Here is a 15,776-nt window from a genome sequence, read left to right on the forward strand (position 1 = left end):
TTTTTGTTTATCGTAGAATCCTGATTAAAAATGTATAATTGCTTCCACAAAAATATTATCAAAAAAAGCAAGAATATTATCAAGAATTTATCTGAACATTTAAATGTTTCATTTATTTATCATTAATTTTGTATTTTTTTTTATTAAGAATTTATTACTATTTTTTAGCATTTTTAATTCCTGTATTTATTTTAAAACATTTAATTAATTTATAATATTTATTTGTATTAATTATTTATTATAATTTAATTAATAGATTATTAATTGTTTTATTGTTTTATTTATTTATTTATTTATATATATTAAATATTGCTAAGTAAACTGCAGTAGGTCTTCTGGATGTATTACTTATTTTTTGGAGATAGTTTTCCATCCAGGATGATGGTTTAATTAATTTTATTTATTTAATTAAAATATAAAATATAAAAGATCTATGTGGTCTTAAAGGCAGTACAAGAAGTACTACCATAATGAATAATTACTTTTTATTTACATTAATTATTTATTTATTTATTTAGTTATTTTTAATTTAGTAATTTTTTTTACATTTCTTTTTTTCTTTTCTTTTTTCTTTTTTTTTTTTTTTTGTATTATAATGGAGAAAAGAAGAATTAGTTTTTTAAATTTGCTTAATTGTGATCTTTAATCTTTTCTTTTGGATTTTGTATTGAAACATGACCTGCGTTACTGTTTCTTTAACGCTGTGTGTCAGATGTGTTCGACAGCACTGATGGGAAACTCTTGGCTACGGTTGATTTTCCCTCATACTGCGCTCCAGTGCACACAGACGCAGACGTTTCTCCACCCGTCATGTCCTTCTGTCTCTTTCAGATTTCACAGGATCTCAGTACGGCTGTGAGCGTCACTCAGCAAAACCAAGCCCTCGCCGTCGACCTCAACCACTATTTCCGGTACACAGACCCCATGAGAATGTGCTTCACCTTCTCTTTTCTTTTAAAAATGGCCACTATTTTTTTTTTTTTTTGTTGTTGTTGTTTTGTATTGTTGTTAAATATTTCAAAGTAAACTGCAGTAGATCTGGATTTATTTCTTATTTTTTGGAGATACTTTTTCAGTCAAGTGTTTTTGTATTTTATGTATTTAAGCATTTTATTTAAGCATTCATTTAAGTGTTCAAGCATTTATTTAAGCATTTTAGTTAAGAATTTATTTATTTATGCACTTTTTATGTATGTGAAAATTATTTTATTAATTATTTATATTTATTATTTAAATATTGCAAAGTAACTGGAGATTTTAATTTTTCTATCCAGAATGATGATTAATTAATTTTATTTTAGTTTTTATTTAAATGTCCCATTTTCATTTAAGCATTTTTGAACATTTAAGAATTTTAGGCATTTTTAATATTTAAATATTTAAGCATTTAAGCATCAAGTATTTTTTTAAGAATTTATCTTAATATTTAAATGTTTGTTAATTTAATTAATTTATGCAGTTTTTTTTATGTTTTTTTTTTTACTTTTTTTTGGCATTTTAAATCCAGCATTTATTTAAACATTTAATTATTTTGTATTATTTATTTTTAATTAGTATTATTTACAATATATTAATTCATTTATTATTATTATTATTATTATTATTATTATTATTATGTTTTGTATTGTTGTTAAATATTGCAAAGTAAACTGCAGTAGATCTTCTAGATGTGTGTGTTGTTTTTTGGAGGTTATGATTATTTAATTAATTTTATTAATTTCTTAAATCAGATCCCTTTTTTATTTAAGCATTGTTGTGAACATTCATTTTATTTAACATTTACGCATTTTATTTAAGCATTCATTTAAATGTTTAAGCATGTATTTAAGCATTTTAGTTAAGAATTTATCTGAACATTTAAATGTTTGTTAATTTGTTTATTATTAATTTTGTATTTTATTTTATTAAGAATTTAATACTATTTTTTTTTTAACATTTTTAATTCCTGTATTTATTTTAAAACATTTAATTATTTTATAATATTTCTTTTTATTAATTATTTATACTATTTTAATTAATAAGTTGATTATTATTAATAATTAATTATATTAATTGTTTTATTTATTTATTTATTTATTAAATATTGCAAAGTAAACTGCAGTAGGTCTTCTGGATGTATTTCTTATTTTTTGGAGATACTTTTCCATCCAGGATGATGGTTTAATTAATTTTATTAATTTTATTTAATTTTATTCATTTAATTCTATTTAAATGTATTCCATTTTTATTTAAGCATTTTTTTGAACATTTAAGAATTTCATTTTCATTTAAAAGTTTAAGCATTTATTTTTTATTTATTGAAGAAATTATCAGAACATTTAAATGTTTAATTTATTTATGTAGTTTTTAACTGCAACAGATCTGCTATTTATTATTGTTTTTTTGTTTTTTCATCCAGGAGGTATCCAGATCACCTTCATTGTTGTTCAGCCCCTAATCGCCCGTTTCTCATGCCCACTGAATCATGGGATCAGGACAGTCTCGCGAGCTCCGTGCACAGCCTGTCGGTACTGGATAAACCTTTCCAAACAGACAGGTACTGTATAAGTCAACAAGAGCGCTGACCTCATTGTTTTCGATATTTGATGTAGTGCAGCTGTGTTCTCAAATTTCCGTTCTGATTTCTTCAGGTCGTGGGAGGCGCGTCTGTCTTCACTGTATAGTCGATCTAAAGCTCCGGATCGCCCGACTCAAAGGTTACCCTGGTACAAAGATTTCCCTCACGTAGAGTGCCGTCGGGCGGCCGCCACTGCCAAACTCTCCCAGCCCTCCGTGAAGCCAGGGGGCGCTGTGACGTGTTTTAATGTGCCCGACGGAGCGTCTGCAGCAGGGCTGAACGTATCCGAGTTTTCCGCGCTCGTTACATTCGTTAGTCCTGGAAATGCGAACACGGTTCTGGCTTACTGGGATCTGGAAGGTCAAAGCGTGACGTACCATCGCACAGACGCTCCTGCCGTCCCCGTCCAGAGATCGGCTGAGGAGCACCTCTGTCTGTTACTAAAGGGTGAGTCTGACCTCTGACCTGAGGCTAAATATCATATGTTGTTGTTCAGATGCACTGGCTAGAATGCTGAGCGGTGCTTTGTTTAGTTGGCAAAATTCAAGAAAATTAAGCCTTTTTTTAGGATCATAAATGTTTTTTTGTTTTTTTTTGTTTTTTGTTTTTTTTTACATAATTTAACCCCAAAAGTCTCATTAAACAAAAAAAAAAAAAGAAATTTGTATTACTATAAGGCTAGACGCAATTATTTAAGCATTTATTATCACAATTATTTAAACATTTAAGCATCCTCCTAAATAGTCAAGCATTTATTTGTTTTTATTTGTTTTATTTATTTGTAGTAATTTACAACATTGTAAATTAACTTCAAAATAATGTTGTACTATTTTAATAATAATAATAATAATAATTTGCACTACAGAGCTTAGTATTTACTTAGGAGAGTAATATAAATTACTAATAATAATAATATAAATTATGGTTTCATATATACAGTCTTATTTTATTTTAAGATTTTTTTTTTTGTGTGTGTGTGTATTTTTATTTTTTATTTTATTTGTTTTAGATTTGTGTATGTTTTTTTTTATTTTCATTGTATTTTATTTTGTTTTATTTTATTTACGTTTTCTATTTCTTATTTTATTATTTTACTTTTATTATTTCGTTTTATTTTATTATTATTTTATTTTATTTTATTTATTATGTTGAACTTTTTTTAATAATAATAATAATAATAATAATTTGCACTACAGAGCTTAGTATTTACTTAAGAGAATAATATAAATTGCTAATAATAATAATAAAAATGATGGCTTCATATATAGTCTTATTTTATTTTATAATTTTTGGGGGGTATTTTTTTTTTATTTGATTTTATTTATTTTAGTTTTGAGTGTTTTTATTTTCATTGTATTTTATTTTATTTTATTTTATTTTTTTTTTTTTTTTTATTTTATTATTTTATTTTTATTATTTCACCTTATTGTATTATTTTATTTCATTTTATTTTATTTATTTATTTTACTTTATTTCGTTTTATTTTATTTTATTTCATTTTACTTTATTTTATTTTGTTTTATTTTATTTTATTGAAAGGTGACCTGGACATTTTCATGACATTTAGCTTATAAAAATATAAAAATGAGATTTGAGCCTGTGTTTTCAAAAATACTGTGGTAATACTATGGTACAGTGATTGTAATACCATGGTGTGTTGATTATACGTGATGTTACTGAACGATAGTGTTTATGTCCAGTATACTTCAAATAATACCATAATGCTGCTATAATACATGACCCAAAAACATTGTAATGTTGTGATACTTGTGTATGTATGGTGGCATATATATATGGTTCAACTTAGTAATGTAAATGTGTTTGTGTGTTTAGCGTCGGGTCTGTCCGTGGTTTTATTCTGCGTGACGCAGGACGAGCTGTTGAACCGGCTGATGATTTTTGGCACGGCCGGTACGGTCGACTCACTGTGCCATCTGAACGACTGGGGACGATGTTCAATACCCATACATGCCCTACAGGTACACAAACACACAAATTATATCATGCAACTCAAATATTGCTCATGCAAATTCAGAGAATAAAGCATTAAGGCACTTGAGGCCATTTGTTGTGGTGTTTTTATGATTTAAAGCTGCAAGACACCCTAAAAAATCATAGTAGACTCCACCTCAACTTCAGCTTTTTTCATTGGCGAAGCGAAATGAAATGTCTATGTGAGACATTTTTACTCTGGTGTAATTTCAGGCCGGCCTGAAGAACCACCAGCTGGATACGGTTGATTTCTTTCTGAAGAGTAAGGAGAACATCCTGAGCCCCGCGTCTGGGTTCGTTCTGCCCGATCAAACGTCGACCGTCTCGACCCAAAGTCATCTGAGGAGTAAGACAACGCTTTAATGAGATCCTCTGATCACTAACGACCTTCTCCAGCCGCAGCTCAATTAAACGTTCTTAAGAAGTCTCCTGTCTGATCTTCTGGGTCATTAAAGGGCATAAGAAACTACGTAAATGTGAGGCTGGAGAGCGTCGTTAATGTGTCGCTATTTTAGCTCATGACCTCAGTAGTTGGGTGTCACAAAATGTGTCTGAGTTACAATTAAACATGCAAAAAAATTTAAAACTATAATTATATAAAATTATAGTTATATAAGTATATAAAGATTTATAGTTAATTCTTGTTTTTTTTTTTAATATATATATATATTTTTAATTTTAATACTTTTTTTATATATATAAAATTTGTGTAATATTTAATATATATTAATATATATTTATATAAATATAAATTTATATATAAAGTATGTATCATGCATAATATTTTTCATTATAGTAATTTGTATATATAAATTTAAAATGATTATTAATATATTTATATATATGTAATTATTAATTGACAATATTTTAAAAATGTTTATTTAAAATGTTTAGATGTTTACACACACGTGTAATATGTAATAATATGTAAAAATATGTAATAATTTCAAAATGGGGATAATTTATATTTATTAACCAGAATTTAATATATTTTTATTATATACCATTTTTATTTAAGCCTTTTTTAATATTTAAGAATTTTATTTAAGCATTCATTTAAATGTTTAAATGCTTAAGTTTAAGTATTGCTTAAAGTAAATGCTTAAATTTAATTTTTTTTTTTTTAATTTAAGAATTTATCTGAACATTTAAATGTTTTTAAATTAATTTATGCAGTTTTATGTATGTATTTATTTGTTTTTTTGGCATTTATTACTTTTTTTTTGTAGCATTTTTTTAATCCAGCATTTATTTAAAAATGTAATTATTTTATATTATTTATTTTTATTAATTATTATTTGTAATACATTAATTAATATATATATTCAAGTGTTTTATTTAATTATTTTTTTCCATCCAGGAAATTGTTTAAATAAAATCAATTAATTTTAATCATTCTGATTATTTTTATTATTATTTTTTTTAATAGTCAAATAATTGCAGCGGTATACTTTTTAATTCATTATTATTATTATTATTATTATTTATTTTATTTTTTTATTATTATTATTATTATATTTTCCACTGTTGTTAAATAGTATCACTAATATAGTAATATAAATATACATTTTTACATAAACTTACCATATATAATATTTTTCATTTATAATTATTAATTAACTGTAATTTAATAGATTTTCAATTGAAAAACTTTTTAAAAATACATAACTATTATAATTATTAATTGGCTACATTTTGAAATATAAATAATAATTGTGTATTAGTTGTATAATTTTATTTATTTATTTAAGTATGTGTGAATATTATTTGCATTATAGTAATGAGAATCTAAGGAAAATATGCACAAAATATCATTTTAATTTTGGTACGTTCTTGTCTGATTTCATGACATTTATCTCATTGGCATTTGTTATGATTTCCTGCTCTTCGTCACATTACAAGACGCACAATCTGGGCATGATGAATGACGCTCATATTTAAACATGGCAAACTAATCAGAAAACTGGAGATGATTTCATCTACGCAGCGACGTGTTCAGGAAGAATGAGTTCTAGAGGAAGCTGCTAGTAATATGACTGAGATGTCATTAATCATTGGTGAAGATAAAAACAGATCCAAACCAGACGATTCAGGATAAGAGATGTATTAGATGTCAGAGGGAATTTAATTTGCATATTGGATGGATGAAGGATGTTATTTAGAGGACTTTTTTTTTTTAGAATGGTTTCTGAAGGATCATGTGGCACTGAAGACTGGAGTAATGATGCTGAAAATTCAGCTTTGGTCACAGGAATAAATTACATTTTGAACTAGGGCTGTGCGATTAATTGAAGTCGTATCGAAATCGCGATGTGAATATGCGCGATTTCTAAATCGCCTTACAGCACGATTTTTTTGCACGCTCCCGACTTTTCCCGCTGTGTGCTATTTGAACCAATCACAATGCAGCGCGCCTAAACAGAGCGCGTGAACAGGAGACTGATCTTAACAACAAATAGGCTGCAGAAACAGGGATGATGAGTTCAGTACAGGAGGACTTGGTGCCCAAAAAAAGTCAACATCTGTGCTGTGGGATTACTTTGGATACAGAAAAGATGATGCATCACAGAGCCAGGTAATTTGTAAGACCTGTCAGTCTGTTGTTGCGGCGAAACAGGGTAACACAACAAACCTGAGGCAGCGTCACAAAGAGGTCTATGACTTATGCATGGCAAAAAAATCCGTGGACACGGAGAAAAGTACATCCCAAACACGTTCGGAACCAGGGGCCGGTTGCACCAGCTGGGCTTACGCCTGGTTGTGAGACTAGGCTGGACGTAAAATGCGTTTTAAGTCGTGCGTAGTGCTACGTCTGAGACTAAATCCTACGCCTAGTCAAAGGTAGGCGTAAAGTGAAAAGTCACGATTTGCTCGGATATGATTCGTTTTTAATTACTTATTGCAGATGCCAACTGTAAAGTTTACGGTCTTTTCGGGCAGGATAATGTGGCCTGTAAACAATTATTATGGGGAGGGGTCAAGCAACACATGCAAGCAACGCGCAAACTTTGCACAAGAATTATAAAAGTAAAAAAGAAACTACGGCTAACACTGTATTAACAGCACAAATTCTCTCAGAGACAACGAGAGACGAATCTACTTTACCATGCTGATAACGGTATATAACTGTCTTAAAGTATCCCCTTAATATTTCTATTCGACTTCTTGCTGGGACAGTATAAATGCTTGGAAATACTTAACGTCTTTAATTCTTCTCATCGTTCGCAGCGTTCCTGCCATCCAATAATCGCAGTAAGTTTTGTGCTTACTTTTTAATCAGAAATAAAGTATCAGCTTTCAAATTCTGTCAATTCTATCACAAACTCTACAATTTACACAGGAAGATGTCAAGAGGCTAAAATGCACAGTTGTCACGTAAATTCACATTTACCTCAGGAAAGACTTGATTAATTGTACATAAACTCCATAGCAAGAAAAAAAAAATAACTCTAGAGAGAAGCATTGTATTACATTCATTTTGTTTTACTTAACCTGCCGCCTTTATTTTTAGTGTTAGTCTGAAGAAATATGTCATGGGAATATGCAGGGAGACCTCAGATACAAAAACGTGGACACTAGAACCACTGATCTATAATGGAGAACTGGACAGCTCATGACGTCATAGAAGTGAAGCCACTGCGCCGCCATATTGCTATTCCCTAGTACTCGCAAACATTCTATTGAATGAATAGGAAATTATACGACTTTAATGAGAAAACATCACCTAACAAGTCAGCGTTTTCATATCAGACGTCTCACTGTACATTCTCACAGCGCAAACGTCCTAAGCAACGGTTATTGTTTAATGTCGGGAATTCCCTCTGCTTATTAAAAATATAACGTTACATTACAGTAGCGAACATCATGAACATGATAAACATCGGACGTTCACCATGTTTACAAATGACAAAATGCTCATTCTGAAAACTGAAAGATTTATGCTTTGTATACATATAATTTGCCTTGCACAGTTAATAATTGTTTGTGCTGTTTTGTTATAGTGTTTTTATTCGTAACGTTACAGGCTAAATGCACGTTTCAACAATGATTTCGTTAACATTATTTTGAAGCAGGTAATGATTTAAACTTTTAATTCAGCCTACATAACATTCATGTTGAGAAATGGTAATAATAAACGTTAATAATGCAAAAATGTTAAATATAACATTTTAAAATGATTTAAATAACTAAAAAGATAAAAAACTAAAACTGTCAGCAGATGGTGTTAAGTCACTGATTTTATCACTGAATCATTTATTCAGGAATGAAGCGACTCTCTTTAGGAATGGGTAATTGAATCAATGACACAGATTCGTTTAAAAACGCCCGTTCATTCATAAACGGGACACATCTGTGTTTGAATAGAGATTAGTTGTGACTTTGTTTCAGTCTATTTCCATTGACGAAATTGAGCAAAATCAGGTAGTGTTATAGTCAGATAAATGTAATTTATGGCACTTAATATAATAGAATTTGCGCGATCTTTAAGAGTTTGAAATAGATGTTGCTCACATCATAACTTGGAGAAATAACGCTGACTAATTACATTTGGTACAGATTTGAAGACATCAAGCTTTATTCCCAAGATTTTAATTTCAATACAGCATAGAGCAATATCACAGGCTTTGTATTATTTATTGTATATTCGAATCAGTTTCAGATACTAATTCCAGATATATGTTCATGTTTACTATTTCCTGCATAATTCCTTACGTTAAGAAATATATTTTGTGCTGGATCAGAACTGTCATTAAGTGCGCAGCTGACACACCCACCTGAACGATTTCAAAACATCGCTTATCCTGCTCGAAAAGACGATAAATACTGCAGATAAGATTTTAAGTAAAAATTAATTTACATACACGTATCATAAAAACTAGTCCTGTGTGACTGATACGCTTAAAATCGGGTGATTTTAGGTCAGCGGTTTGGCTGTGAGTCAATGGTGCTCTCTGTCGGTAGGGAATAGTAAGATGGCGGATCGAACACTTCCGGTGGCTTCACTGCCTGACGGCAGTTTAGAACGCAATGAGCGATCCAGTCATTATATATAGATCAGTGACTAGAACATATTTAGTTAATGAAATTATTTCGCGGTGACTTCACTTGTTATGATCTCTTGAGCAATTCAGTTTTATATTAGTAGTTGTAGGCACTGCAGCGTGGGTGTCGTCTCAGCTGTCACTGCGGGAGAATGTGTTTGCGTGGATGCGCATCGTCTACGCCGGGCGTAGTTGCGCCTGGTCGTAGTTTTAGCTGGTGCAACAGGTGTAAATATTTATCGTTAAGTTGGACGTTGCAAAGCCCAGCGTAGGGCTTACACCCAGATTTTTTACGTTTAGCTGGTGCAACCGGCCCCTCAAAAATCAATATTGTATGCATTTGCGAGCTGCACACCATATGAAAAAAGTTCAAAAAGGCACAAACAAATTACCGACACTGTCACATATCATTTAAGCAAAGATATGATGCCCGCAAATGTCGTCAGTAAAGCTGGCTTCCAAAAAATATTGATACCAACTGCCATCGCGAAGTTATTTTTCAAGAGTCGCCATCCCTGAAGTGTATTCCAAATGCAAAGCCAGTGTCGAGTTGGAGTTAAAAGACGTGAAATACTACGCAGTTACTTCAGATATGTGGTCAAGCAGAACATCGGAGCCTTACTTGAGTTTGACGGTGCACTTTATTAATGATGAGTTTGAAATCAAAAGCCGATGCCTGCAAACGGCATATTTACCCTCTGATCACACGGGAGAAAATCTGTCTCTCACACACACACACATTTACTTTTTGCCATAGGTCTTTTCTAGAGACATTTTGTTACACCTTTACTAGGTGATTTTTTTTTTTTTTTTTTTTTTTTTTTTTTTTTTTTGCCTTACGTCTGTTTTAGAGACATGTTACAGGTCTTTGATAAAGATCTAATTGTTTTCCTTTGGAAAAATGTTTCATATTCACACTGTAAAACGTGTGTGTGTCAAAATCGTGATTAAAATCGCAATATTGTTCAAGAAAATTTCTTTTGTCCATATCGCACAGCCCTATTTTGAACTTGATGAGTAAAGTTTGAGAACAAACTTTAAGTTGTCTTGAGTCTAGCCTGAAAGTTTGAAGCAATTGTAAAAGTATGAAAGCAGCTAGCATGATTTAACACATTGCTTACATGATTTAACACGTTGTTAACATGTTTTAGCATGATTAGCATGTTGTTTGTATTTTTATAGGCTGATTACCATGTTGTTAGCATGATTTGCAAGTTACTAGAATGTTGTTAGCATGATTAGCAAGTTACTAGCATGTTTCTAGCCTGATTAGCATGTTGATAGCATGTTTTGCGCATTATTAGCATGTTACTAGCATGTTTCTAGCATGGCTAACGTTACTAGTTTGTTGTTAACGTTTCTAGAATGATTAGCATATTACTAGCATGTTGTTAGCATGATTGGCATGTTGCTAGCATGATTAGCAAGTTACTAGCATGTTGCTAACATAATTATCATGTTACTAATATGTTGCTAGCATGATTAAGATGTTGTTAGCATGTTTCTAGCATGATTGGCATGTTACAAACATGGTTAGCATGTTACCAGCATGTTGTTAGCATGTTTCTAGTATGATTAGCATGAAACTAGCACGTTGTTAGCGTGATTACCAAGTTACTAGCATGTTGTTAGCATGATTAGCATGTTATTAGCACGTTGCTAGCCTTTTTCTATCATGATTAGGATGTTACTAGCATGTTGTTAGCATGATTAGCATGTTACTAGAATTTTGTCAGCATGTTTTTTAACATGATTAGCATGTTACTAGCATGTTGTTTCTATGTTTCTAACATGAGTAACATGTAACTGACATGTTAGCATGATTAGCAAGTAACTAGCATGTTGCTAGCATAATTAGCATGTTGCTAGCATGTTCGCACAATTAGCACGTTATTAGCATGTTGGTAACACAATTAGCATGTTACTAATATGTTGCTAGCATGATTAGCATGTTGTTAGCATGTTTCTAATATGATTGGCATGTTACAAACCTGATTAGCAAGTTACTAGCATTTTGTTAGCATGGTTAGCATGTTACTAGCATGTTGTTAGCATGTTTCTAGTATGATGAGCATGTAACTAGCACGTTGTTAGCATGATTGATTACCAAGTTACTAGCATGTTGTTAGCATGATTAGCATGTTATTAGCACGTTGCTAGCCTTTTTCTATCATGATTAGGATGTTACTAGGATGTTGTTAACATGACTAGCAAGTTACTAGTATGTCTGTAGCATGATTAGCATGTTACTAGCATGTTTCTAACGATTAGCTTGTTAATAACGTTGCTAACAAGGTTAGCAAGTTATTAGCATGTTGTTAGCATGATTAGCATGTTATTAGAATTTTGTCAGCATTTTTTTAACATGATTAGCATGTTACTAGCATGTTGTTTCCATGTTTCTAACATGAGTAACATGTTACTGACATGTTAGCATGATTAGCAAGTAACTAGCATGTTGCTAGCATGATTAACATGTTACTAGCTTGTTGTTAACATGATTAGCAAGTTACTAGCATGTTGTTAGCATGATTAACATGTTAATTACATGTTACTGACATGTTGTTAGCATGATTAGCAAGTTACTAGTATGTCTGTAGCATGATTAGCATGTTACTAGCATTTTTCTAACGATTAGCATGTTAATAACGTTGCTAACAAGGTTAGCAAGTTATTAGCATGTTGTTAGCATGATTAGCATGTTACTAGAATTTTGTCAGCATGTTTTTTAACATGATTAGCATGTTACTAGCATGTTGTTTCCATGTTAACATGTTACTGACATGTTAGCATGATTAGCAAGTAACTAGCATGTTGCTAGCATGATGTTACTAGCTTGTTGTTAACATGATTAGCAAGTTACTAGTATGTCTGTAGCATGATTTAGATAGCTTGATAGATTAGAAATATTAGAAATATTAGAGTGAAGCTTAAATGAGTGTAAATGGATTAGAAATAGTACATAGAAGAGAAGTGTTGATTGAGTCTCAAGGGATTCTGGGAGTTTAGATTTGAATTTTGTCAGTTGGAGTTTGAATAGTGTTGCTCATATGAACATTCCGTCAATGTAAGTCTATGGGATTTTTGGTGGTTTTGATCGTCTGGTTTATGAAAACTGTAAACCAGATCAGTCTGAAAAGATACAGCACACCGAGTCAGACCAGTCTGAAGATCTGGGCTGAGTTTGGTGGTTCTAGCTTGAAAGCTCTAGGAGGAGACAGATACCGAAATTTGAGTAAATGCAGCCCTAGTGAGCAGAAAAGACTCAAAGACATTTTAAAAAGTTTATTTATTCCAGTCTGTTGTGTGTTTTTCAGATGTTCAGGCTCTGCGTCCGGCTCTGGATCTGCTGCGTTCTGCCATACACGACACACACACTGAAGCTCAGAGTCAACAGTTCTGCGATCAGCTGCTGAGCATCACGCTAACCTTCCTCAACACGCAAACCAAAGTCCTCCTCACCGGCGCTCAAGGTAAACACAAACACGCTATGTGTTTTCAGCTTGTTTTGTGATATCAGGCCTCACTTTCTGTCCTGTTGCTGTAGAGTTGGACGTGAACCTGCAGGAGTGTGTGCAGATTTTAGACGGCTACGTCTCTGATCTGCGCCGATACATGAAGAAGTTCCCGTGGCTGGATGGAGGCGGCTCTCAGGCCTCCGTGTGTCCGAACGCTCCTGCGTCCTTAGCCGACACAGACCAGGAGTGGCAGTCGCTGTCTGATGAGGTCAGTCAACAGAAATACATTTGTGTTTTTGACTCGCTGCAGCTTTATTTTCCCTAAAACACTGAAAATGGAGATAAATCTCAATATTATATATATATATATATATATATATATATATTATTCATATAATACAAACAATATAATCAGTCAGTATAAAATATCATTCACTCCTAGTCAAAAGATTTTTTTTTTTTTTTTTTTTTTTTTTTAAAGAAGTGTCTTCTGCGCACCAGGCCTGCATTTATTTGATCCAAAGTACAGCAAAAACAGTAAAAAATTGAAATATTTTTACTATTTAAAACAACTGCTTTCTATTTGAATATATTTTAAAATGTAATTTATTCCTGTGATTTCAAAGCTGAATTTTCAGCATAATAACTCCAGTCTTCAGTGTCACATGATCCTTCAGAAATCATTCTAATATTCTAATTTGCTGCTTAAAAAATATTTATAATTATTATTATGTTGAAAACAGATGAGTATAATTTTTTCAGGTTTCTTTTATGAATATAAAGTTCAGAAGAACAGCATTTATCTGAAATAGAAATCTTTTGTAACATTATAAATGTCTTTATCATCACTTTTGCTCAATTTGAAGCATCCTCGCTAAATAAAAAATTTCGATAATTTCTTTCCCCCCCCAAAAAAGCTAAATTATACTGACTTCAAGCTTTTGAATGGTATAGTGTATTACAAAAGCTTTCTATTTCAGAAAAATCCTGATCTTTGGATTTTTCTGTTCAACAAAGAATCCTGAAAAAAATGTACTCAACTGTTTTAAATATTTATAATAATCATAAATGTTTCTTAAACAGCAAATCAGCATATTAGAATGATTTCTGAAGGATCATGTGACACTGAAGACTGGAGTAATGATGCTGAAAATTCAGCTTTGATCACAGGAATTACATTTTAACATATATTCAAATAAAAAGCAGTTATTTTAAATAGTAAAAATATTTTACAAAATTAGTGCTTTTGTTGTATTTTGGATCAAATAAATGCAGGCTTTAAAAAACGTAAAATATTTTACTGTTCAAAAACCTTTGACTGATAGTGTATATGCATATATTTTAATCATTTTTATTGAAATTTAATTGTACATGCATATATATTTGTAGGTGTATTTATTTATTCATTTATTTAAAATCAATATAGATAATATGCGTGCAAATTTTATGCAAGTGTGTATATATATGCACATTGTGTACTAATAGTTATATATTATTTTCCCTAAAACTGTGGGAAAAAAAATTCTCTTTCTTTCTTTTACTTCTGGAATGCAGAAAAATGCATTCTGTGTTTATAATGACTTTTAAAACGTGTATATATATATATATATTTATATATATATATTTATATTTATATATATATATATATATATATATATATATATATATATATATATAATACAAATTAAACATTATCTATATAACCTAAATAAACATTTTTAATCATTACTTTTCATAATTCTAATTGATTTAGACATTTAAATTTTTTTTTATTATATGTATAGAATTTCTTATTAATTGTATAATTAAATGTATTTATATAATTATGTACAGTATGTAATGCGTTGTGATCAAAAACCTAGTGTTTGCTGCTTTATCCACTTTACTTTTCATAAATAATAAATATTCAAAGTAATGGTTTTTTTTTTTTATATTTTATGTAAAAACGTCATGGATTGCTCTATATTTGTATTTGCATGTGAACATGCATTAATTCATCTCGCTCACAAAAAACAGATTCAGTATTCCTCAAAATTAATAAAAACAGTAAAATTCAACTCAGAATATGACACAAACCTACAATAATTAAATATGTTAAATAATACAAATATCCTTTATGCATTCAATCCCATTTTATTAACCAATGTCTTTGCTGCTGACCTACGATGATGTAATTTAACCGTACTAATAAGCAAAAATTACTCAAGATAATCTAACATTTGTTTTCTTGTTTTTATCACTGAAGAGTTGACTTTTTTTTTTTTTCTTCTGTGGTCTACTGTACACACGTGAATTTACTTTTCTCAAAGCCTGAGGCTTTTGGTGTGAAAAGGCTTTTACATTTGCCAAAAATACAACTTTTATATTAAAAACAAACAAGCCCTGCCCAGATTTAAAAAGTAACGCAAAAGTAAAGTAACGCATTACTTTCCATAAAAAGTAACTAAGTAGCTTAATTAGTTACTTTTTTAGGGAGTAACTCAATATTGTAATGGATTACTTTTAAAAGTAACTTTCCCCAACACTGCATATAATGTACTCACCCCCTTGTCATCCAAGATGTTCATGTCTTTCTTTTTTCAGTCGTAAAAAAAAAAAAATAGTTTTTTGAGGGAAAACATTTCAGGATTTTTCTCCATATAATGGACTGATATGGTGCCCCAATTGTGAACTTCCAAAATGCAGGTTAAATGCGGCTTCAAACGATCCCAGATGTGGTTGTGAACG

The 15,776-nt window shown here is 30.6% G+C and overlaps 1 protein-coding gene across 2 annotated transcripts in view; it reads left to right on the forward strand.

The window, feature by feature from the left end:
• The window catches only part of spg11 (SPG11 vesicle trafficking associated, spatacsin), a 94,126-nt gene that overhangs the window by 32,152 nt on the left and 46,198 nt on the right, over positions 1 to 15,776 (forward strand). For both annotated transcript variants that reach the window (XM_051099079.1, XM_051099078.1), the window contains exons 5-11: positions 713 to 911; positions 2,399 to 2,536; positions 2,631 to 3,004; positions 4,391 to 4,536; positions 4,763 to 4,895; positions 12,909 to 13,064; positions 13,139 to 13,317. In XM_051099079.1, the coding sequence (XP_050955036.1) occupies positions 713 to 911; positions 2,399 to 2,536; positions 2,631 to 3,004; positions 4,391 to 4,536; positions 4,763 to 4,895; positions 12,909 to 13,064; positions 13,139 to 13,317 (1,325 nt within the window). The remainder of the gene's footprint in view (positions 1 to 712; positions 912 to 2,398; positions 2,537 to 2,630; positions 3,005 to 4,390; positions 4,537 to 4,762; positions 4,896 to 12,908; positions 13,065 to 13,138; positions 13,318 to 15,776) is intronic.

Source organism: Labeo rohita, chromosome 25 (genome assembly GCF_022985175.1).
Source record: "Labeo rohita strain BAU-BD-2019 chromosome 25, IGBB_LRoh.1.0, whole genome shotgun sequence".
In the NCBI taxonomy this organism is placed as follows: Eukaryota; Metazoa; Chordata; class Actinopteri; order Cypriniformes; family Cyprinidae; genus Labeo; species Labeo rohita.